At 50.0% G+C, this 25,652-nt stretch overlaps 1 protein-coding gene across 1 annotated transcript in view; it reads left to right on the top strand.

Moving 5' to 3' along the window:
• TMOD1 (tropomodulin 1) overlaps positions 1-25,652 on the top strand; it is a 100,087-nt gene that overhangs the window by 53,300 nt on the left and 21,135 nt on the right. The window contains exons 5-8 of the mRNA XM_003312195.5: positions 7,786-7,875; positions 9,092-9,222; positions 10,902-11,009; positions 13,944-14,087. Coding sequence (XP_003312243.2) covers positions 7,786-7,875; positions 9,092-9,222; positions 10,902-11,009; positions 13,944-14,087 — 473 coding nt within the window. The remainder of the gene's footprint in view (positions 1-7,785; positions 7,876-9,091; positions 9,223-10,901; positions 11,010-13,943; positions 14,088-25,652) is intronic.

Below are 25,652 nucleotides of genomic sequence, written 5' to 3'. Positions count from 1 at the left end.
GGTGAAGCCAGGTCTGGGGGACCTGAGGAGTGAATGCGGAAAGCCAGTGTGTAGATCCCAAGTCCAGACAGCCCTTTCCTCAGGAGACAGGGAATTTGAAGGACAAAGGGCAATGGCTTGAAGGGTATTGGGACTGAGAGAGAATGGTTTTCCCTTTCACTATGAAGTACAGAAGCAGTGAGTGCTTCACCCAGCTGGGAAGGTAGCACTTAACTCCGGAACCTAGTTTGCTAGGGCAGGGATTTATTCTGTCAGAAGCCACACGAGTCACAGTAGATCCTCCATTGAGCCCGTATATTATACATCACACTTCAACCAAACCATCTCCCCGAAGTCCCTTGAGGTCGGGTTAATCTGTGAGGCAGGGAGGTGGCTGATGCCTTGGTGCCGCATCTCCACATGGACTGGGGCTGTTTTTACCCTGGACTTTCTCCTCCAATCACCCTTCATGACGTCACTCCCCTCATTAGGCAGCTCAAAGGGATTATCAAATGACTGCCGGCGCCTGCGGTTCCTGTGCCAGGTCAGAGCTGCAACTCTGTGCTACGTTTCTGTGTGGCTTTCTTGAAACTACTTCTCTTTATTTTTGTTGGCGTGGCTATTTATTGCTATCTTTAACGACGCAATATCCTGCCGAAGTCTGGGAAGGAGAGGGGAGCTGTAAGTCTACACCAGTGTTAACTGGCTAACCTTGGATGCCTGTCATTTGATGTTGGACATTTGAAAGATGGCAGCATCTCTGGGGAAGGAGGGACTGAACACTTTTGACCACCTACCATGTCCCAGGTTCTATGTGAGTTGCTCTCAAGACCTTATTGCATTTATTGACCAAAACAATCCTATGAAGGAAATTTTATTACTGTCCCCATTTTACGGATGGAGAAAGTAGGCAAGGTGTGGTTAAATGCCTTGCCCAAAGGGTTTAAACCCAGGCAACTTCATTCTAGGGCCTATGTGCAGCATCATCACCCAGTGTCACCTGAGTGAAGCCCTCCAGGGTAGGGGAGGACACAGAGCACAGAGGGTAGGCAACAGAGGGTGATGGGCAAGGCTGGAGAAGTTGGCTGGGGACCCGGGGAGGGGGTCACATTAGAAAAGGCTCTGGATGCCACACCAAGGAGATGAAACTTGGGACTAGGGGCATGAGGGAGAGCTAGATGGAAGCAGGAGTTTGAGTGGAGAGGAGGGGGTGTTCTGGAGGATGGGGGAATGGAGGAGGCAGGTCTTCGATGAGGCCAAGGCCTGGGCAGAGCTGTGGGATTGCATCTGAGATGCAGCTTCACCAAGAGCCCAGCTGTTCCTCGTGCCGGCTCAGAGGCCGAGCAGCTGAGATGGTACCAGGCTTTCTAGCCTGAGGCAGCAGAAAACAGGCTGGGTGGCTGATGAGGAGTGCTCTGCCGAGAGCTGACTTCAGAAACTCCGCATGAGATGAAGGCTGGACTTCGAACATGGTGTTGGAGGTGCTGGGCGGAGCAGGCCCACCAGAGAGTGGTGGGTGGTTGGAGCCTTTTTCACAGAGCGGGTGACTGGGGCCAAGAGTGTGGGTGACTCACTGGAGGAAGAAGAGTAGGGAGAGGAGGACATGGGGCGGCCAGGTCACCTGTAGTCGGTATGGCCTGTCTCCCAAGTGGAACATTTCCATCAGCTCAGCTCTGGCTTGCTCACTCACACACACAGTCAGTGCTGTCCATTTAGTCTCTGGACTAGGCCCTGGCAAAAGAATGGTAAGAAAACAGCCCAGTTTCCACCCTCACAGAGTCTACGTTAAACAAACACCAGGTGAGTATGAAATGACAAATGAGAGTGAGCGTCTGAACAGAATCAGTACAGCGTGTGAGGGAGGCACTTGGGGTAGGGCTGGGGGAGACCAGGGAAGAGCTATGGAGAAGAGGCTAGAAGCAGAAGAGTAGCAGTGAGAAAGTGCGGAGAAGGTCCAGGGCTTGGGAGCGGCAGGAGCAGCGGTTCCGGGCTGGGGAGGGCAGGCCCGTCTGAACGGAGTGGCGTGGCAGGCTTGCTATCTGCTGATGGGAGGAGCCTGGAGGGCAAGCTCAGGTGTGCCCTCCTAACTCACGTGTGACACGGGTGAGGTGCATCACTCATGCATTCACCTAACTGCTCACTAAGCCAGTGCACATTATTGAACTCCTACTGTATACTAGGATGAACAGGAGCCAGTCCTTGCCTTTGGGAGGCCCAGGAGGTGATGAGGAGGACAGACGAGAAACATGTATTTTTTTTTTAACCTTAAAATCTTTTATCACTTCAACATGTAGATTTCAACATTAAAAGCGTCCCGCTGGGCAACAAGCAGAGTGCACAGGTTCCTGGCAGGGCTAAGTTCTTGGCGCATAGCCTACAGGGTTGTAGGTCAGAGGCTACTGGGAGTCAGCAAGCACTTGTAATTCGCAGTGCCTCCCCTGCCCACTCAGGGAGGTGATGCTGGCTGGCTTTAGGGACCCTTCAGGTGGGGCAGGACCCAGGAAGGAAGTGGGGTAGGGAGACTCATCGTTTAGATGGGACAGCCTTGGGCCACTCACCCCCAAGGGCAGTTGGCAACCTGGGGGTCTTGCAGCTATCAGAGACAGGCTTAGCCAGGCCACCCCCTGGCTTCTGGCTACTTCCGTGTGCTTAGGCACCTGTCCTGCTACCCTGCCAGTGGCAGGGTGTATCTTATCCAGGAGCAGCTCAACTGCATCCAAGTCCTGGGCCGGAGCCAGTTTCTCCCACCTGTCCCTGGGATGCAGGAGAACATCTTCCAGCCATCTGCCCAGAGCCAGCCCGAGCAGCTGGCAGCAGGAGGAGCCGGGGATGTGTGCTGTTATCTCCCTGCGTCCTGAGTGGAATTACCAAATGAGTGAACTCTGCCAAGGCAGGGAGAGGAAACAGAACTCAATGTTCTTTTTCAGAGTTCAAAAATAGTCCTTTTTGAGTTTTGAGGAAGATCTAGACTTAAAAAAAAAAAAAATCAAGTTCCCCAGTGCTAAATTCAGCCTTGCCAATATCTACAAAGAATGAAGCAACAGGCAATGTTGATGTGCCGTTTTCTCCCGTCACTCACTCCTGTTGACGTGGAGTGTGGCACAAAACCAAGTGAGAGGGAAAGTTGCGATTTTGTGCCTAGGGCTGGCAGAAGGTAATACTAGCCCCAGGCATTCTGCCCATCAGTGGAAATCTAGCTGGGCCCTTCCCTTCCTTCCTCTTTCCCTTCTTTCTTCTTTTCGTCCTTCCTTTTTGTAATTCTAATTTCCTCTGAGCTGCAAAATGGTTTTATTTCTTCTTAGCCCTGCTGTTAACATATGTAACCTCCTAGAATAAATATATGTTATCTGTCCTTAGGATGCCAAAGTCAAGGGGAAGTTTTAGAACGTTAGAACTGCTAGTGACCTAGTGAATGAGAATACTAACTTAAAAGCCATGAGAGTCCTTGCTGTATGGTTTTGGCAAACCATTTCTTCCCTCTTGAGCTTGCTGGAAAAGTTGGGGGTGGGGGGTCTACCACAGCTACCCTGGATGCTGTTTGTTTGTTTGTTTTTAGACAGAGTCTCACTCTGTTGCCCAGGCTGGAGTGCAGTGGCGTGATCTCGGCTCACTGTAACCTCCACCTCCCAGGTTCAAGCAATTCTCCTGCCTCAGCCTCCCGAGTAGCTGGGATCACAGGCGTGTGCCACCATGCCCTGCTAATTTTTGTATTTTTAGTAGAGACAGGGTTTCACCATGTTGGCCAGGCTGGTCTTGAACTCCTGGCCTCAAGAGATCCACCCACCTCGCCCTCCCAAAGTGCTGGGATTACAGGCATGAGCCACTGTGCCCAGCCCCTGGATACTTACTGTAAAAGTCAAACAGGATAAAAACATGAGAAATTGTTGTGTCACTAAGTCCTATGGGTAGGTAAGAGATCAGTTTAAACACTCCATTTTACAAGTGAGAAAACTGAGCGTCCCCCCAGCCCCCAAAAAGGAAGTGACCTATACAGGGTTACCCAGAAAATTCATACCAAGGCTCAGCCTGAAACGCAGGTCTGCTTCCTCTTGGTCTCCCAGCAGTCTCTTGTAACTTCGCCGCCTCCATCCCTTTTCTAGACCATCACAGGAAGCTGGCATCTGTGTGCCAAATGCACTTTCTATTTTCCACCTCTCTCCACTCTAAGCCACACCAGTCAGCCATATGAGGCTACATCTTTTATATGATCCCCGCAAAACCTGTACGAAACTCCAGCACATCCCAGAACCCCCGTGAGCTGCTCCGTGGGAGCTGGAGAGCCTGCCCCAGAATGGGACTCCTTCTTGGTGATCTGATTCACCTGCTGCTGACTGAGGCCTCAGCTTCTGTTGCCCACGTAGATGCAGCCTAAATTAAAACCCACGAGAGCTTGAAAAAATGCAGATGCCTCTCTCCCCACCAGTTCTCTTAGTGATGAACAAGCAAGTCTAATTTTAGCAGAGAAGAATCTTAGAATGTGAGAAACAGAAAGGACTTTGAGATCATCTCATCTTGTGGTTTTCGACTCTCACTCAGCAACAGAATCACCTGAGGAGGTTTAAAAAAAAAAAAAAAATCGGCCGGGCGTGGTGGCTCCAGCCTGTATCCCAGCACTTTGGAAGTCCAAGACAGGTGGGTTACTTGAGGGCAGGAGTTCAAGACCAGCCCGGGCAACATGGTGAAACCCCGTCTCTACTAAAAATACAAAAATTAGCTGGATGTGGTGGCACGTGTCTGTAATCCCAGCTACTTGGGAGGCTGAGGCAGGAGAATCGCTTGAGCCCGGGAGGTGGAGGTTGCAGTGAGCCAAGATCATGCCATTGCACTCCAGCCTGTGCCACAGAGCGAGACTCCGCCTCAAAAATTAAAAAAAAAAAAAAAAAAAAAAAAAAATATATATATATATATATATATATATATATATATCTCCAGAGATTCTGATTGGTTGGTCCAGGATGGAGAGAGGCACTGATATGGTCTTAAAGCTCCCTGGGTGATCCATGTGTGCAGCCTTGACCGAGAGCCACTGGTCTTGTCTCAAGCTCTCATTGGAAAGAGAGGTTGAAGCCTAGACAGGGGAGGGGAATTGCCCAAGATCACACTGACATCAGGGGCATGGTCAGGGCTGGAACTTGGGTTTCCTGACTCTTCATTAAGGGCTCCCATATTGTGTCTCTAACAGGAAACCATATCTAATCAAATGACTTGGATATTTTTTTAAAATCATCACCAAATATTTGCTAAATACCGTATTCAGGGAGAGGCGGAAGAGAAAATATCCTTCTCTGACCTCCAGAAGCCTACAGTCTAGTAGCAGAAGCAGACGTGTATCTAGATATGTCTAACACCACATAGATTCTGAGGCATACACCAGGTGCTGTGGGAGAATTAGAGAGGGAGAGGAGGAATCCAGGAAGACTCCCTGGAGGAGGAACAGTTACTCCTAGTCTTGAAGGATAGGGCCATAGAGTTGTTAGATAAAATACAGTATGTTCAATTGAATTCAAATTTCAGAGAACAACAAATATGTCCCAATATTGAATGGGGCGTACTTAGCTAAAAAAAAAATTTGGTGTTGGCCGGGCGAGGTGGCTCACGCCTGCAATCCCAGCACTTTGGGAGGTCAAGGTGGTGGATCAAGAAGTCAGGAGTTCAAGATCAACCTGGCCAAGTTGGTGAAACCCCGTCTTTACTAAAAATACAAAAATTAGCCGGACGACAAAAAATACAATATTTTTTGTATTGTATGTATATATATATATAAAGTATTTATATATTGTATATATAAAAAATACAAAAATTACAGGATGACACTCCTGTAATCCCAGCTACTCGGGAGGCTGAGGCAGAGAATTCCTTAAATCTGGGAGGCGGAGTTTACTGTGAGCCGAGATCTCGCCACTGCACTCCAGCCTGGGCAACAGAGCGAGACTCCATCTCAAAAAAAAAATTTGTTGTTTATCTAAAATTCCAAGTCAAGTGGGTGCAGAGAATCACCAGCAGAAGGGAGAGTACTAGCAAAAGCAGGAGCAGCTATGAGCAGGGGCTGTTTGTGTAGCTGGAGCAGAGAAGCTGTTGGGAGGGGGAGTGCAACAACACTGGTGAGGTGGGGCCAGCCCAGGGAAGGCCTGTGAAGCCAGGCTCTGGGTTTGGATTTGGCTGTACAAGCCACTGTCCTCCCATCTGGACAGCTGCAACAGCCTCACAGCTCTGCAGCCACATCCAGCTCTCCCCTCTGTAGTGAGTTCTCAACACAATAGTCAGAACTCAGGTCAGACCATCTCACTTCCTGCTCAAGCCTCTAATGGCTTCCCAGGCTGTTCCTAGGAAAAGACACCCGAACTCCTTACTCAGCCTAGAAGACCCTGTAGAATCTGACCTTGCCTAGGTGAATAAAATCTACTCCAGAGGGTTATTGGGCAGATCAAGGAGGGGAGTGTCAGGCAATGGTTCTCAACCTTGGCTGCTCATTGAAACCATCCAGGGAGCTTTAAAAATGCAGGTGCCTGAGCTCCACCCCCAGATATTTTGGGTTAATTGGTCTAGGGTGGGACTGGGCATCAGGAATTTCAACAGATCCCCAGGTGATTCCAGTGTGCAGCCAAATTGGGAATGATGGATACAAAGTGTCTTCCCTGGCCCAGAGCATGTGCTCAGTGAGAGGGGTGGTGTTGCCATGCGTCTGATTATTACCGCCACACATCCAGCTTCTATCCTGTTTCCCCCAGCAGTGATTGTCACAGCTGTGTCATCACTGGTGTCCTGGCCTTGGCCTCTTCCTACTCTCCACCTCCCAACATGCAGCACAGAGCAGCTGGAAAGGTCTTTCCTGAAATGCCAACCTGACCTTTCTCCCTCACTGGCCTGCCACTCTCTAAACCTCGAGGCTTTCCCACCTGCATTCCTCTGCCTGTAATGTTCTATAGCCCTTCTCTTAACTTGACCAACACTTACTCCTCCTTCGCATCCCAAGTTCCTCTTTTATGCTGTCTTAGGACTGAACTTTTTCCTCTACCACACTCAGCATACCCTGTGCTGGTTTTTCATTGTGTGGGAACTTGCTTGGCTCCTCTCTCCCCCAGCACAGTTTCAGCTCCATGAGCGGAGACCCAGTCTTTCTTATTCTCCACTGTCCCCACCAGAGCCTAGCACACAGTGCTGGGTGGGCCTCATTATATGTTGAACAAATGAATGGATGAAAGAATGGCTGAGCACGGGAGCAATAAGATCAGGTTGGCATTTCCAGAAAGAGCTTTCCAGCTGCTTTGTGCTGCATGCTGGGAGGTAGAGGGAAGGAAGAGGCCAAGACCAAGACACCCGTGATGACACAGCTTGACAATACAGCCAAAGAATGATCAGGCCTCCATTAGGATGGAGATGATGGGATGGGAGGGGGACAGATCTCAGAGACACTGGGATGGTCAAATGGGCTTATGGGGAGAAGGTGCCACATTCCCTGATGTTTTACCCTGAGGGACAGGCAGGATGACAAGATGGAAAGAGAGCCTTCCAAAGAAAGAGGCTGTCACTGGAAAGAGCCATTCTGGTTTGGCCACGTTGAGCTGGATGTGCCAGCAGGACATCAGGGAATCAGAGGCCAGGGGCAGAGCAGCCTGGGCTGGGGCTGGGGATTTCAGAGTCACATCAATAGAGGTGAGAGTAAAAGTAAAATAAAATTTTGAAGTTTTCATGCAAGTGTTTCTTGCCATTTCTGTGAGCCAGAGTTCCCGGGGTTTGGAGTGTGGGTCCCTAGGAGGCTCTTCTGTCTGCAGAGGCACATCATGAGCCCTTCCCTTGTCCCTGCAGCGATCCTGGGCATGCACACGCTCATGAGTAACCAGCAGTACTACCAGGCCCTGAGCAGCAGCTCCATCATGAACAAGGAGGGGCTCAACAGTGAGTATGCGCCCGCCCCCAGGAGGGACCTCATGCTTCTTGCTTCCTCCACTCACTGATGTTCTCTGGCTCATTGCAGAAGTTTTAACATGTTATATAGCCAAATCTGTTCATCCTTTCCTTTGAGTCTCCTGGGATTTGTGTCTTGTTTACAAAGGCCTTCTCTATCCCAGTATTATAGAAATGTTCTCCTATATTTTCTTCTAAAAGTTTTAGAGATTTACTTTTTATATTCAACTTTTTCTTTTTTTAGACAGGGTCTTGCTCTGTCAGCCAGGCTGGAGTGCATTGGCACAATCTTGACACACTGCAGCCTGGATCTCCTGGGCTTAAGCGATCCTCCCACCTCTGCCTCCTGAGTAGCTGAGGCTACAGGTGTATGCCAGCATGCCTGGCTAATTTTGTTTATTTTGTATGGAGATGAGGTCACACCATTGCCCAGACTGGTCTCGAACTCCTGGACTCAAGCAATCCTCCTGCCTCAGCCTCCCAAAGTGCTGGGATTACAGGCATGAGCCACCACACCTGGCCTTATATTCAACTTCTTAATCTACCTGGAGTTCATGTTTGTGTGTGCTGTGGGATGAGACCAAACTTTCATTTTTTCGAATTAATATCCAGTGGTCCCAACACCATTCCTTGCAAGATTTATCCTTTCCCCACTGGTTTGGGGCCCGCCTTTATCATCCACATGGATCTGTTTCTAGGTGCCTCCTCTGTTTCATGAGCCCTTTTGTCCTTTCCTGTGCCAATATTGCATTGCCTTAATTACTCCACTGCATTGTTCCAAAGCTGGCATTTTGGCCCCAAACAGAAATGAGGATGCCAAAAAAAATAATTATTCCTCCCTCTGGAAGATTGATGCATTTCTTTCCCATCCGGGCTTCATCTTAGCCTCCCAAGAGTCCACTGAGGTCATGAGCCCCGGGAAAATGACTAGCCCTGCTTTACAGATGTAGACCCAAGGTTCAGAGAGTTTAAGTAATTCACCCAGTTCTTGCAGGACGTCAAAGGCAGAGTCCAAGTAGAACCCCAGCCTCCTGGCTCCCTTGCGGGGCTTCTTCTGAGTGGTGCCCCCTACCCCCACCCAGCCCCTGTGATGTGCAGCCCTCACGTGCCCCAACCCTGCACATGCTCCCTTCCACAGTATCTTTGTGTTGGCAGAAAGTGAGCCCCTTGTTTCTGTGAGCCACCTCCCTTTTATCGGTCACTCTAGGCGTGATTAAACCCACACAATACAAGCCTGTGCCCGACGAAGAACCAAATTCAACAGACGTAGAGGAAACGCTGGAACGGATAAAGAACAACGACCCAAAACTTGAAGAAGTTAACCTCAATAATATCCGGGTAAGGTCCATTTATTTCACTTTACCTGTGTGTGGCTGGGGGAGGGGGAACCATGTCACCCAAATGCAAACGGTCCAGGGTTGGTTGTGCAGAGTAAACAGGGTCCTGTTTGGATTCTGGGTGTTTCTGCATTGGGAATAGGGACAAAACCTTTGCAAATGGGAGCCTTTAAGAGGGGTGGGCAGTGTAAACAAGTGCATCTGGCAGTCCTGGTTTCTTTCTGAGGATGATATCAGGCCCAGATGTTTAGCACGGGCCAACCCAGCTTTGATCTGGAAACCTGCCATGTTATTCAAAACACTGAGAGATTCTCCGAGATAAAATCATGAGTCAGACACACGCTGCTGCACGGGATCTCAAGGCTGGAAAAGTCCAGTGCCCACTAGGCTCAGGGGTAACACAGGCCCTGGGCAGGTCCCTCCCCTGTGCCATCGCTGCTGCTATATCACGTTCATATTCAGCCTTGTTTTACAGCCACAGAAGGGAGCTGTTGGCCAAAATGTCCAAAGCGATATCCCAAGCTGTCTGCCCTTTTCTCTGTGCACATTTCCTTATGTGATCCCGGGGCAGGGGAGGGACAGGTGGACAGGCAGTCTCACCCTGAACAGGCCGCCGCAGGAAGAATTCAGAGACAAATGCAGCTGCCTACCCACCTGCTGAGCCCAGAGACCAGTGGATTAGTTCTGGGAGGGGGGTGGGGGTAAGACTAGAAGCCAGCCCCCCATGCCCCTGCTCCACTTTCTTTCCTTCTCCACTTTATTTTAAGCAGCTGCCAGCCCCACGGCACCATCAGATTGGAAACCTGCACCCTAGTGTTCACCCCCACCTGGCCTCCCCATGCTCTGCTCCCATGGGAGCTAAAGTGACGCTCTGAGAGATTGGTAAAAACACAGCCATGTTTTCTTTCATGTGCCCAGTAGGAGACATTGGCACAATTCAGAATGCTGCCCACTGGCAGTGAATGCTGCCTCAGGGCCACATGAGGGATGGAATCTCCCTGTGAGGCCCCAGCCTCCTCTGGGCCTCAGTTTCTCCTCTGCACTGTGAGCCTGTTGGACCAGATCAGTGGTTTTCACCTGAGAAGATTAAAAAATATATACCAACGCCCAGGCCTGACCCTAGAGATTCTGATTCTATTGTTCTGGGCAGGCCCAAGCATCACCATTTTGTAAAAGTTCCCCAGGAGTCTCTGATGTGCAGCTGGAGCAGAGACCCCCTGGGGTAGGTGTCTCTTAAAGAGTATCATATGCAACCCCCTTACCTGTTTTCCAGAAACAGGGCCAGAGAGGGCAGGAGGCTTCCACAGAGACACCTAGCAAGTCAGGAACATTGCCGATCATTGGGACCAAGGCCAGGTTCCAGCCCCTCTCACACCCCTAGTCCTAGCTCTTTGCACAATACTACACGCCTTAATTTTTGCCTCTTCTCTGGCCCCCAAGTGCACAAAGAAAGAGGTTACAGGTCTTATCTGAAATTTTCAGGGAGGATTTTCTAAATCTGTTTACCAGAAAGTTCTCCCCAGATTTCAGTCGTCTGGGACAAAGCCTAAACCTTTGGCCCATTCAGCTTTTTGGCCAGAGACTTGCCAGGAATCAGAGAGTAGCCAGGCTAATCCACCTGCCTCAGCCTGTCCCAGAGGAGGCTTCTGGTCACTCTCTCTGTTGCCTTTCTTTGTGCAGAATATCCCCGTCCCCACCCTCAAGGCATATGCAGAAGCCCTGAAAGAAAACTCATATGTGAAGAAGTTCAGCATCGTGGGGACACGGAGTAATGACCCCGTGGCGTATGTATGTACCTTTCTGTTCTGTTGCATTGTGGCTGGGGGCCTTGAAACAGAAGGGTTGAAATATGTGGCCTCAGGACTGGTTGTATCCCACTAACAAAGAGCTCTATGTGGTACAGTGGAAGGCATTGGACCAGGAGCCATGAGGGGTGTAGAGGGAACGGCCATCACCTGGCACCACCTACACGTCATCCTGGCCAATCCTCACACCCACTTCTGGTCTCAGATGTGCAGTTCTCCCCACTTTGCACTTAAAAAATCTAGGGTTCGGAGAGGTCAGGCAACTTGTTTTGTCCAGTCACACAGCAAGTGAGAGGTGGACCTGCAAGTCCAGTGCAGTCACGTGACCCCTAAATCTTCACTTGGCACATCATATTAGAACAAGGGCCTGCCCTTCCCTGTTCCTCAGTTTTTCCATCTCTAAAATCAATGGTTTTGGTTGGGCGCAGTGGCTCACACCTGCAATTCCAGCACTTTGGGAGGTCAAGACGGGTGGATCACTTGAGGTCAGAAGTTCGAGACCAGCCTGGCCAACATGGTGAAACCCCGTCTCTACTAAAAGTATAAAAATTACCTGGGCTTGGTGGTGCATGCCTGTAATCCCAGCTACTCGGGAGGCTGAAGCAGGAGAAGCGCTTGAGCCCAGGAGGCGGAGGTTGTAGTGAGCCGAGATTGCACCACTATACTCCAGCTTGGGCGACAGAGTGAGGCTCCATCACAAAATAAATAAATAAATAAAAATTAAAAAAAATAAAAATGATGGTTTCATCAGCAGGTCCCAATGACCAATTTTATTTTATAAGTCTCAAAAGATATTTCTGATCAAATTAAATTGTACTTACTCTGAAGTAGCCATCAACTCTTCTTTTTAAACATCCAGCACATATGTATTGAGAGTCTCTCTGTGCCCAACGCTGAATTAGGTTCTGGGAATACAATTGTGACCAGTCTCAGCTTCCACTTTCATAAAGATTCTGGTCCATTTCGCCAAGCAGACAACTAAAGGGTAACAGTACAGTGCAATTACTGCAAAGCTAGATTCCTGCAAGAAGGGCAGAAGCTAGTTTATCAGGGCTAGTAATTAACCATTTAGTAGCAATCGATTTTTTTCTGATTCTTAAAATAGGTAAGACAGTGTTCTTTCATATTTTTGAAATAATAGAAATAGCTCACAGTCTCTCATTGCTGTCAGTGGGGAACCTCTGGATTGATGACCTCTGACCTCAGATCTCCATGGTTCCTTGCCCATAGGAACACAGCTGGCAAAGCCACATGCCTTGTATGCTACTATGTCATGGGTCAGAAACCAAGCACATCCATTCTGGCCCTCAGCTCAGGTCCACAAATGTTTTTTGGGCATGGACTCTGCCAGACCAACAGCTGATATCAGCCTATGCACACCAGTATGCCCGTGTCAAACACTGAGATGCTTCTGGGCCAGTTGGTAAATCAGGCTGCCAGAGGTCTGTCAGGGCCCCCACTGCCTGCCCTAGCTTTTCTCCTGGCCCCGTTTCCTCCACTGGGACCCAGCATACAAGGAGTTAACACCTGGCAAGACAGGGCCTCCAGGACCTGCTCAGCCACCAGCATGTCCAGTTGGATCAGCCTAGCAGATTGCCTACTGGTTGTTATTTTGATTTTTTTAATTAGATTTGATTAAGCCAGGCCAGGCCTTTCCTGGGAGCAGGAAGGTTCTGGTGGAAGACACAGAGAGGACTCTGGCTGGGTCCTTTCCCTCAGGAGGGCCAGCCAAGTCAGAGACAGACACCATCATAGAGAAAGCTGACATGCCATCCCGGGGGCACATTGAAGTGAAGGGCACTGAGGAGGGGGCGATGATTTCAAAACAGAGGGCTTCCTGGGAGCTAGCCTCTCAGCAGGTCTCAGCAAGGCAGGGGCGACGGGGTAGGTATTCCTGGCTCGGAGCATCATTTTAGGCAGCAGGGCCCACTGATCAGTATGTCCTATCAGCTGCTGGTGTCTTTTTCCCTCCATGACGCATCGTTTCCACCAACTGCTAATTATCTCATTTCCTTCAGAGGCTCTGATTGTCATCTACACCCTCTGGCTGAGTTCCTCTGAAACGTGCTAGGGGCCACCTAAGCTCCTCTTCTCCAGTTTGCCCTGGTCACTTGCCCAGTGGGTGGTTTCCCAGGCTTCCCTCTTCTGCTCTGTAGTGCTCAGATGAAGAAAACCATGTCTCCATGGAATTTCCACAGGGCAATAAAGAGACAAGTGGGGAGTATGTACAGGAGGTTGAGGCTCCACTGGTCACTCAGTGAACAATGCCTGAGGGCCTATTATATGCTGGGTACTGTGGCCAACATGGGATAGATAGGATGCATTTTCAGCCCACCAGGAGTATATAGTCTAATAGCAGAGACAACACCAGTATGAAAACAACTCTGAACAGAGGAATCCAAGGTCCACAATGAGGGAAGTATGGCTCCATTCTATGAGGATTTGAGAGGGGAGGCTACAGCTAGCTGGGGAATGTCAGCAAGAGTTCTTGGAGAAAGGGACATTGAGAATGCCCTCGAAAGATGGGTAGAGCTTGGACAGGGAAGCAGAAAGGGAAGGGAATTCCAGGTGGGAGGGAAAGAAAGGGCAGAGACAAAGTGGGAAAGCACCGAGCAGGCATGGGGAGCTGCGAGTAGCCCCACTGAAGAGGAGCAGTGAGAGTTGATTCTGGACAGGGGAGTAGACCCAGGTTATAGAAGCTTTGCATGTAGGCTAAGCAGCATAGAATTCTCCTGTGGGGGATCAGGAGCCATGGCGGGTTGCAGGAGAGGAGAGACACAGTCAGAGTTGTGCTTGGTGAAGGACGTGGTGGAGATCATCCTCCTGTTCCCCTAGGTGTCTTAGGATCTACCCAGAGGGGCCTCCAGCCTTGCTCGGGGTGACTCATGGGTATCCTTGCTTTCTCTTGTGCTTCAAGGCCCTTGCTGAGATGCTCAAGGAGAACAAGGTGTTGAAGACACTGAATGTGGAATCCAACTTCATTTCTGGAGCTGGGATTCTGCGCCTGGTAGAAGCCCTCCCATACAACACTTCTCTGGTGGAACTGAAAATTGACAACCAGGTGAGATGGGCAAGGGTCTCCTCAGGTCTGTTACTACATGCAGCTCGCTGGCCTGCAGTGTTTCCCATGCTGCTGGATGGAGCTGAGAATGCTGATGATAGAAGCTCAGAGCCCAGCTTGAGGGACCTCCAAGGTCCCTAAAGTTCACACCCTCTACCACGCTCACCTTCCTTCTTCATCGCTTCCACTATGTGCTCTTCCAGTTCTGCTTGAGTCCCTCTCATGATGGGGGACACACTCCTTATCAACATCATCACTTCCATTCTTAGGCAATGAGAACATTCTTCCTTATATCCGGTAGAAGTCAGCTCCCTGTAAGTCCTGTTTGTTGGGCTTAGCTCTGTTCTCTGCTTCACTCAGGACATCTGTTGCACAGATCTCATGGACCACTAAGCTCTCCTTCTCCAGGTTAAAATTCCCAGTTTTCTTCATTCACCCCCATTCAATGCGGCTTTTGAATTTCCTCACCATTCACATTACTCTCCAGGCAAATTCTAGTTTGTCTTTATTCTTATGGAGTTACTGTTTCTCTGTAACTTCTGTGGGTCAATCATTTTATCTGCGGGGCAACTCTTTCAGCTCTGACTTTCTAAGAGGATGCTAATAACAACATCTTATAAGTTACATGTGTTGAGAGTGTACTGTGGACCAGGCTCTGAGCTACACATCTTACATCCATCATCTTTGATCTCCACAACAACCCTACAGAATGTGGGTATCATCAGTCTCAGTTTTCAGAAAATAGTCCAGACAGGCCAAAGATAAGCCCCTTTTTCAGGGCCATAGGGTCAGCATTTAGGAAGCAGGATTTGAATCCAGGTCTCTTTGACTCTAAAACTCACACTTATTCCACTGCAGCATGTTGCTTTTGATGTCAAAATGCTTTCTTTTTTATGAATGGGGACTCAGTTTTTTTTTTCCACTACATGAAAATTTTTGCTGAATGGTTGTATAAATGTATGCATGGGAAAAAGATTGGAATGAAATACTACAAAATTCTAAACAGTGGTTATACCTGAGTGAGACTATCACAAGTTTTTAACTTTTTTATTGTAAAACATGGCAAACATACAGAAAAGTGCATAAAACTTAAATGCACAGCTTAAGGAATCATAACAGGCATGTAACCCCTGTCCAGGTCAAGAAATGAAAACATTACCAACCTCCAGAAGACTTTGTCCCTTCCCAGCCATAACCCTTTCAAAACCATTACAACTTGCTCCCCACTCTCATGCCTCCATGCCTTTCCCTCCTCATGGAATGTCCTCCCCTGCCTCTACCCTCTTCTCTGCCTTCTGGGTTTAGTTGAAGTTTCACTTTATCTTAGTGGTGTTCTAGAGACAGCTTGAACCAGCTTGCAAGATCTGATTGTGGATATCTCTTCCTGAGACCAGCAATGGCACATTGGTGCCTTGAATTGCTCATGGTAGGTGGGAGTATTTACACTATGGAAATTGGCAAATTGGCACACCATGCATCGGGGCTTTTTTTTTTCTTTGAGAGCCAGGTTACTACGGTCTTCTCCCACTAGTCTGCCATAGCTCCTCCAAACCTCTGCCCAAAGAGAGTTAGATACCTCTTCCTCTGGGCTCCCCTAGCACCTTGGCTTCCCTTGAGCTTCCCAGAAGCTGGTGCTATGTCTGAGGCATCTCCTTATCTCAGTGCCCAGCTCAGGACCTGGCCCTTCAGGAGTGCCTGGTAAGTAAGTTTGCCCTGGATGGTCGTGCATATTGTTCACAGCACAATGAGGTAGCAGAGAGCAAAATTCAACCCGGAATCCACTCTCCAAGCTGTGTGCCTCAGTATGGGGCTTTGTTCACCCAGAGAGGGCACTTTTTTCTAATTTATATAAAGCAGTCACATGAGCTGGCAGCAGCCGTGTCACGTGCATTTCCTGCATTGGACTCCTTGCATCTCTCGCATGCCGGTGGTCTTGCTGCTGCCTCGCTCATTCTCAGGCCCTCCCCACCCCTACCCCTTCTGCGCCCTCCCTTAGCCATTGCTGACTGTGCTCCACTGGAGGCAAGAGGGGCAGAGCAGATGGAACAAAGGCATGCAGCAGGCTTGGCAGTGGCCCTGGGCCAGGCCCTGGGATTGGCTACTCATGTGAATCCCAGCCTGGCCTGGCAGGAAGTCAGGGTCTACCCAGAGTCAGCTGAAACTTAACTCCCAGGGCAGAATGTCAGCAAAAGAGGACTGGGAGCAGGTCACTGTGGTGGCAGCTGCCAGGGAGTTGCCCCTTCCCTCCACACACTATCCCCCTAGAGTCCAAGATGGAGCCCATGCTAACCATTGCCCTTACCTTAGCTGAATACCCTGGTTCAAAAACATTTACTTCCCTGAGCCTCAGTTTCCTGGCTTGTAAAATGAGGATTATAAGAATCTCTGCTTCTAAGGAGATAACAGATGTAAACTCTGAAGTTGTTAACTTTTAGAATCACGGGGAAGGTGAACTAGGGGATTCACATGCTATTCTAAGAGTTAATTTCCTGAGCAGGTATCATGTGCCAAAACCATACTGCGTACTTTGTGTCTATTATCTAATTTAATGTTCACAAAGACTCTGTAAGTGGCATTACAACCCATCCCTGTATCACAGATGAGGAAACTGAGTGCCAGGCAGGCTATGCAACCTGCCCAAGGCCACACAAGAAGCAAGAGGGGCAAGATTCAAACCCAGGTCTGTGTGACTCCAGAGTCCATGTATAATGCTATGCCTGTCTGGGTTCTTGAAGCAGCTGTGGTTTCATGTGATGTCAGCCTGGCTTTTCTCATCTGTCCTCTGGCCTGGGGCCTGAGCACTGGTCAGCACCACCCGCCATCCAGTGAGCCTCTTTTTTGGTTCATCTTGACATTTTGATGAATGCTGGCTGCTTGCCAGGACTGTGCTGGGCTGTGTGCAGGACTGAGGCTCCAGGTCCGCCCTCCAGAAGTTTCCTCACTGGATGGGAGGAAAGATGGTTGCAGAAATGACCATCATACCAGGTGCTCCAGCAGCCAGACAGTGGGCTGTGAAGTCCATCAGAGGGAGCAGTCTTAGTCAGGAATAGCAATCAGGGAGGGTTGCTTGGAGGAGGCAGATTTTGAGATAAACCCGTAGATGCTGGGTAGACCCTGACTTCCCACCCACAGGGTGAAAAGTATCTCAGGTGACATGGAGGCCATGGCATCCCAGGTGCAGAGAGGAGTGGGGAAAGCCATGGAGCCCATCCACACAGGCTCACGGTACCCCCAGAGGAAAGCCAGAAAGGGGATTAGGAATCGGAGAGCTTTGAATGGGCAGGTTTAGGGAAAGTGGGCTGTGCTGTGCTCTGGGAAGATGGTTCTGGCTGGATGGGAGGGGACTGGGGGCAAGGAGAGGGTATCAGGGCCCAGGAGATCAGCCAGGGAGCTATGGCCTCCAGGACCAGGGGGCTGTGGGGAGGCGCTCCTGCCTAACTGGAGTTGGGTCCGGCAGGGGAAGGGCTGAAGGCAGGTCTCAGGGAGGGGGCTCTGCTGACTCAGGCTCAGGAGGAGGCCACCTGTGCCTCCCCTTCAGGTGCCCCAGCCCCAGGCTGGGGGGGAGGCAGGGCAGTGTGACACAGAGGAGGTGGCGAGTGGCATTTGATTTATTCCTTGATTCCTCATTCCTGGTTAGTCACCGAGGTCCTTGGAGACGGGAGCTTTTTCCTCAGTCCTGTGCTTATAACCTGTGGCAGCAAGTCTCTGTCCTTCTTTCTCCTTATACGGCCAGGGAAAGGGACTTGGGGAGTTCTGCCCAGGGTGACACGGAGCTGGCTCAGGACACAGTTTGGGAACCAGGACTTTGAAACTGTTTGTTGACTCAAATAGTCTCTCTATCTCCAAGCAATGTTCTGTTGCCACCTGCAGTTGCGCCAAGACCATGGTGAATTGGGAAAGGGCAGAGCAGACCCCAGAGCCAGAAGGCACTGAGACAACATCTAGCCCAGTCTTCCTTTCACAAGCGGGGAAACTGAGGATGAGAGAAGGGATGGGACTAGCCTAAGGCCACAGGCCAGGTTTGTGGCAGAGCTCGGTTGGAGCTACAGTATCCTGGCTGCACTGATGGATGGATGGGAGAGACCCTGTGGGCCCCGAGGGAGCCTGCAGGCCCGGCCCAGGCCAAGCAGGCCATGTCCACACACGGCTTCTGTGCTGCTCTCACCAAACTCTCCAAACTCCCCACAGAGCTGCTCTTCCCCAGGACCCCCAGGGCACCAGGGACCCTGCTCCCCAGGCCAGACAAGGCCTGGGGTGAGTCCCACAAATGAGAATATGTATAATGTCTGGGGTAGTGGCCAGATTCCCCACTTTTTATTCCAATATTTGACAATGATGTGCTTAATATTTTGAAGAGAAGTTAGATGGATTGTGCTGTCTTGTTTTCCCAGATTGGATGATTTGTGTCTGGCTTTTTTTACTCAACGTGGTGATTGTATCAGTTTTTTGTAGCTGTGTAACAAATTATCCCCAAATATAGCAACTTAAACAGCCTCAGAATCCTGGCATAAAACAATAAACATGTATTAACTCACCATTTCTGAGGGCCAGGAATCCAGGAGCAGTGTGGCTGGCTGACTTTGCCCAGAGTGCATGATCTGAGGTGGAGAAACTGCTTCCACCATGGCTCCCTCATAGCGTGGGCAGGAGACCTCAGCACCTTACCGTGTGCACCCGGCCTAGGGCTGTTGGAGTGTCCTCACAATATGGCAGCTAACTTCTCCCAGAGTGAGTGAGCCAAGTCAGAGAAAAAAGAAAGCCTCAGATGCCTTTTATGACCCAGCCTCGGAAGTTACACAAAGTCATTTCCACCATATTCTGTTTATTAAAAGTGAGTCACAAAGCACAACCCACACTCAAGGGGAGAGAAATCAGACACCACTTTTTGGAGGGGGGAGGATCAAAGAATTTTGCAGATATTAAGTCATCATAGTAAGAATTATCTATATTATTTTGTGTCACAGGAGTTGACCAGAAAGACCTCTGTAACTGAGAGGTGACAGCATGCTGGCAGCCCTCACAGCCCTCCCTCGCTCTCGGCGCCTCCTCGGCCTTGGCGCCCACTCTGGCCGCGCTTGTGGAGCCCTTCAGCCCGCCGCTGCACTGTGGGAGCCCCCTTCTGGGCTGGGCAAGGCCAGAGCCGGCTCCCTCAGCTTGCGGGGAGGTGTGGAGGGAGAGGCGCCGGCGGGAACCCGGGCTGCGCGCGGCGCTTGCGGGCCAGCGCGTGTTCCGGGTGGGCGTGCTCTGGGCGGGCCCCGCACTCGGAGCGGCCGGCCGACCCCGCCGGCTCCGGGCAGTGAGGGGCTTAGCACCTGGGCCAGCAGCTGCTGTCCTCAACTTCTCGCCGGGCCTTAGCTGCCTCCCCACGGGGCAGGGCTCGGGACCTGCAGCCCGCCATGCCTGAGCTTCCCCCACGCCGTGGGCTCCTGCGCGGCCCGAACCTCCCCGACAAGCGCCGCCCCCTGCCCCACGGCGCCCAGTCCCATCAACCACCCAAGGGCTGAGGAGTGCGGGCGCACGGCGCGGGACTGGCAGGCAGCTCCACCTGCGGCCCCGGTGCAGGATCCACTGGGTGAAGCCAGCTGGGCTCCTGAGTCTGGTGGGGACTTGGAGAATCTTTATGTCTGGCTAAGGGATGGCAAATCCACCAATCAGCACTCTGTATCTAGCTCAAGGTTTGTAAACACACCAATCAGCACCCTGTGTCTAGCTCAGGGTTTGCAAATGCACCAATTGACACCTGTATCTAGCTACTCTGGTGGGGACATGGAGAACTTTTGTGTCCACACTCTGTATCTAGCTAATCTAGTGGGGAGGTGGAGAACTTTTGTGTCTAGCTCAGGGATTGTAAACGCACCAGTCAGCACCCTGTCAAAACAGACCAAGGAGCTCTCTGCAAAATGGACCAGTCGGCTCTCTGTAAAATGGACCAATCAGCAGGATATGGGTGGGGCCAGATAAGAGAATAAAAGCAGGCTGCCGGATCCCGCACTGGCAACCCGTTCAGGTCCACTTCCGCACTGTGGAAACTTTGTTCTTTCTCTGTTTGCCATAAATCTTGCCACTGCTCACTCTTTGGGTCCACACTGCCTTTATGAGTTGTAACACTCACCGCGAAGGTCTGCAGCTTCACTCCTGAAGCCATCGAGACCACGAACCCACCGGGAGGAACAAACAACTCCAGAGGCTCCGCCTTAAGAGCTGTAACACTCACCGCGAAGGCCTGCAGCTTCACTCCTGATCAAGGAGACCACAAACCCACCAGAAGGAAGAAACTCCTAACACATCTGAACATCAGAAGGAACAAACTCCGGACACACCGCCTTTAAGAACTATAACACTCACCTCGAGGGTCCGCGGCTTCATTCTTGCAGTCAGTGAGACCAAGAACCCACCAATTCCGGACACATAACTAGCAAAGCTACCTCAGGATGGAGCAGGTATCTCAAAGGGGGAGGAGTTCCCATCCTGGGGGTGTGTAAACAGCTGGGAGATGGAGGGAATTTTAATGTCAGTTAGGGTCTGGGACTCTGGAGTTGGATAACCTAATTCCCAGGCCTCCTTTCTGTTGTGTTTTGAAGTATTCCCAGTTGTCCATATCATCTGGGAATGGCCAGAATTGGCCCCGTCAAATGTCCAAAGTGAGATTCTTGATGTTCCTGTTGCGTCTGGCCAGAAAGGGAGCCTCAGAGCCACCGGCTCCAGGATACACCTTGTAACACCTAAGGTGTTGGTTGGTAATTTTGTTCAAGAGCAAATCTGATTTCTTTCTCATCTGATGGGTAATGCTCTGACATGGTAAAGGTGTGAGGACACACAGCTGTCACACACTGCTGAAGGGCATGCCGACTTTTACATCCTTTTGGCAGAGCAGTCTCAATTTTAATTTGCAAGCACCTATCTTTCAACCTAGCAGTTTTGATTTCCGTAGGAAGCCTGAGGAATACCCCCTCCCTCCCCTGCCACTGCCACGTTGTTCGTAACACGAAAAAACGGAAGTAACCTAAATATCCATCTACACCAGGGCGTCCCGTGAAGCCAATAGAAGGAATAAGGTCATTCTCTACATACTGACTCTGAAAGAGCTCTGCAAAATATTAAATGAAAAAGGTGGGCTAGGCATGACAGCTCATGCCTGTAATCCCAGCACTTTGGGAGGCCAAGGAGGGAGCTCACTAGAGACCAGGAGTTCAAGACCAGCCTGGTCAACATAGCAAGACCCCATCTCTGTAAAAAAAAGTAAAGGAAATTAGCCAGACATGGTGGCACGTGCCTGTAGTCCTAGCTACTTGGGAGGCTGAGCAGGAGGATCACTTGAGCCCAGGAGTCAGAAGCTGTAGTGAGCTATGATTGCACTGCTTTGTGCTGCTGCACTCTAGCCTGGGCAACAGAGTGAGACACCGTCTCCAAAAAAATAAATAAATAAAATAAAATGAAAAAGGCAAGTTGCAGAACAGTAAGTGTAGTATGAATTCATTTAAACAAGAAACAAGTACCACAAAACAAAACAAATCCCTGTACATTTCTGTCATATACTTCATGCATGGAAACACAACTCATTGGCCATGATGGTTACTTTTTTTTTTTTTTTTTGAGACGGAGTCTTGCTCTGTTGCCCAGGCTGGAGTGCAGTGGCACGATCTCGGCTCACTGCAAGCTCCGCCTCCCAGGTTCACGCCATTCTCCTACCTCAGCCTCCCGAGTAGCTGGGACTACAGGTGCCCGCCACCACGTCCAGCTAATTTTTTTTCTGTATTTTTTAGTAGAGACAGGGTTTCACCATGTTAGCCAGGATGGTCTCGATCTCCTGACCTTGTGATCCGCCCACCTTGGCCTCCCAAATTGCTGGGATTACAGGAGTAAGCCACCGCGCCTGGCCCATGGTGGTTACTTCTACGGAAGGGGGTGGGACTGGGAATAAATCGGGTGAGGGAGACTCTTTCCTTTTACTCAATCTGTGTTAATATCATATGAATTGTTAATAATGTGGTTATATTTATTCACAAGTGGTTTTTTACTTCTCAAGCAAATCTGAAGGAATACGAGAGTTCTTTCCCAACCATCCTGTCCCTGGCTCTGCTGCCCAGAGACTGTTGCCAGTCCGGGCATGACCAACCCCTTGGTCTCTCCCCCTTTACACACTTTCAGGCACAGGCAGCTCACTACCTTACCAGGCAGTTCCTCAGCGTGTGGACACTTCTAGTGGTCAGAGGCATTCCTCCATGCTGAGCCAAACACCATCTGCCTGTAGTTCCTCTCGTCAGTCCTACTTCTGCCTTCTGGTCATTCTCAGAGGCACTTAAGTGAGGTGGAAACCAGCACAGACTCTAGAGCTCGCTGCCTGTATTCAAATCCTGGTGCTGCAACTGACCCATGCTAGGATTTGGGAAAAATTTCTTAATACTTCTGTGCTTCAATTTTTTTTTGCCTATAAAATGAAAATAATGAGGATGGGCATAGTGGCTCATGCCTGTAACCCAGCACTTTGGGAGGCTGAGGTGGGTGGATCACTTGAGGTCAGGAGTTCAAGACCAGCCTGGCCAACATGGTAAAACCCCATCTCTACTAAAAATACAAAAATTAGCTGGGCGTGGTGGTGCTACTCAGGAGGCTGAGGCAGGAGCATCGCTTGAACCCAGAAGGCAGAGGTTGCAGCGAGCCAAGATCGTGCTATGCACTCCAGTCTGGGCGACAGAACAAGACTCCATCTCAAAAAATAACATAAAATAAAATAAAATGAAAATAACGATAGTAGTTTTCCTTAGATTGACAGGAAAAATTCCTTAGATTGATAGGAAAAAATGAATTAGCTTTTGTAAAATGTTTATGACATTGTTTAGCATGCAGTAATCACTAAATAAGTTACTTGAAAAATAAGTCAGAGAACTGGTTTTTAGTCGTGGCTCCCCAGCCACTGGTTCTCTCTTCTATAAAATGAATGAGTCCTTTTAGTCTCAGCGTCCCCAGAGTCAGAGAAAGATGCAGGTATGAAGCTTCTTTGACATCTCTTTTTTTGGAGAGAGTCTCACTCTGTCACCAGGCTGGAGTACAGTGGCATGATCTCAGCTCACTGCAAACTCCGCCTCCCTGGTTCAAGCAATTCTCCTGCCTCAGCTTCCCAAGTAACTGGGACTACAGGTGCGCTCCACCATGCCCAGATAATTTTTGTATTTTTAGTAGAGATGGGGTTTACTATGTTGGCCAGGATGGTCTCGATCTCCTGACCTCGTGATCCGCCCGCCTCGGCCTCCCAAAGTGCTGGGATTACAGGCGTGAGCCACTGTGCCCGGCCGAAGCTTCTTTGACATCTTAAGGCTTACTGTGAGATGTATGCACGTGTTCTATTTTACTCCTTAATGTAAAAAGAATGGGTTTGCTCTGAGATGAACACTCCTGGAAGATCATGATTATCTAATGGAATCCTGTACCTTGTCGCACATGCCCAGACACATCTGTGTGTATTTAGGGTACTGGACACTAATGTGAGAACTGGGCCTAGAGGAACCTGGGGCAGTCCTTTCAGCCCCAGGTCAAGGTCAAGCCTTGGCTCTGTCATAAATAAGCCGAGGGAGCATGGTCCAACTTCCATCTACACATGGATTCAGTATACTCATCTCTAAGATGGAGATGCTGGCTCCTGCCTGCCCTGCTCACCTCCCAGGGATGTAGACAGGTCGAATGGGGGCAATGCATGTCAAGGGGCTTTGTACTCTGCACGAAGCATCAGCTTTGCAGAGGCAGTCCTCGAAGTTCCTGGTAGCCCCTTCACTCAGGGGAGACCAGTACTTTCTGAGACTAGCCCATCCTGAGTTTTAGCAGGGCATTTGCAGCAAGAGACCTCAAGGAGAGGCCAGGGTTCCTGCTAACTGGGGAGGGTGGGTGGAGGAGCTGCCAGTTCCTTCTTGGGGCCTCAGATGGTTGCTGTGCCATCTCCAGGCCAAAACGGCCAGATTCCAGGGCTGTGCTGAGTCCTCCGAGGACCGACCTGACCTCTTCCCAGCATTCTCAGGAGCCTTGCCAGAGGGGCTGGTGGAATTTCACCAGTGTCCCTCTGCCTGCCGTGGCCAGCTTTCTGAGCCCAGTCTGAACCCAGATGAGCTCTGGTGAACTCAGAATACCTGGGGGGAGTTCTCAATCAAGAGTCTCAGCTGCAATTCGTGCTTGTCCATTTGGATGCTGGGCTGATGTCCCCTCTATCCCTCCCAAGCATGTTCCTGTTTCCTCCATTCAATTCAATTCTGCACACCTCGACCGAGAGAAACTGGGTACTATGTCCTACACGGGAGCTCATGGTCTACAGCAGCACTGTTCAATAGAACTTCCTGTGATGATGGAACTGTTCCATATCTGCATTAACCAACATGGTAGTCTCCAGCCAGTGGCTATTTGTTTGTTGGTTTTTGTAGTGACGAGTTTTCTCTATGTTGCCTGCCCAGGTTGGTCTCAAACTCCTGGTCTCAAGTGATCCTCCTGCCTCAGCTTCCCAGAGTGCTGGGATTATAGGTGTGAGCCACTGTGCCCGGCTACCAGTGGCTATCAAGCACTAGAAATGTGGCTAATAGGACTGAGGAAATGAACTATACATCGTTTTCATTTTAATTATTTAGATGTATAGAGCGACATGTGGCTAGTAGCTACTGTAGCTACTGTATTGGACAATACAGTTCTAACTGGTGAGACAGCTATAGAGGCAGGTGACCCAAGTAAGGCAGATGGACTCTGCCAGGTGTAGGGAGGGACATCCAATGTGCACTTGAGTGTGGAATGGGGAGAGATCATTTCCTGGGGTCAGGATCAGGAAAAGCCTCTTGGGGAGGGGGAATTTGCAGTGCATATTAAGGCAATAGGGATATACTTACAGGGAGGCTAAAAGCATTCCACATGGAGGCACATGAGCTTTTTGGAGTAGATCTCTGTCTGCACCAGGTACCATTATCAGACTGCCAGAGATAAACAGGCCGAGTAAGGAAGGAGAGAGAGAAGGAAAGCAAAGAGTCATTTGTGAACCTTGAGTGCCAGGCTGAGGAGATGGGGCTGTGTCCTGTTGGCTTAGTGAGGGAATGAGCTGAGATCATGCAAGTGGGGCACAAGGCAGGGCCTGGGACACAGTAAATTGCAGCAGTTCTTGGCAGTGGGGAGCCATTAGAGGTGGTTGTGTATTTCTGTTTGGTTTCTATTTCTGGTTTTTAAATTATTATTATTAAACTTTTAAAATTTGGGGATAATTGCAGACTAGTATGCAGTTGTAAGAAATAATACAGAGGAGCCGAGTGCAGTGGCTCACACCTGTAATCCCAGCACTTTGGGAGGCCAAGACGGGTGGATCACTTGAGGCCGAGTTTGAGACCAGCCTGGCCAACATAGTGAAATCCCATCTCTACTAAAAACACAAAAAATTAGCTGAGTGTGGTGGCACATGCTTGTAGTCCCAGCTACTTGGGAGGCTGAGTCAGGAGAATCACTTGAACCTGGGAGGCAGAGGCTGCAGTGAGCCGAGATTGCACCACTACACTCCAGCCTGGGCAACAGAGTGAGACTCTGTCTCAGAAAAGAAAGAAAGAGAGG

The sequence above is a fragment of the Pan troglodytes genome, chromosome 11, assembly GCF_028858775.2.
Source record: "Pan troglodytes isolate AG18354 chromosome 11, NHGRI_mPanTro3-v2.0_pri, whole genome shotgun sequence".
Classification (NCBI taxonomy): domain Eukaryota; kingdom Metazoa; phylum Chordata; class Mammalia; order Primates; family Hominidae; genus Pan; species Pan troglodytes.
This window is presented reverse-complemented; position numbering and strand designations above follow the sequence as displayed.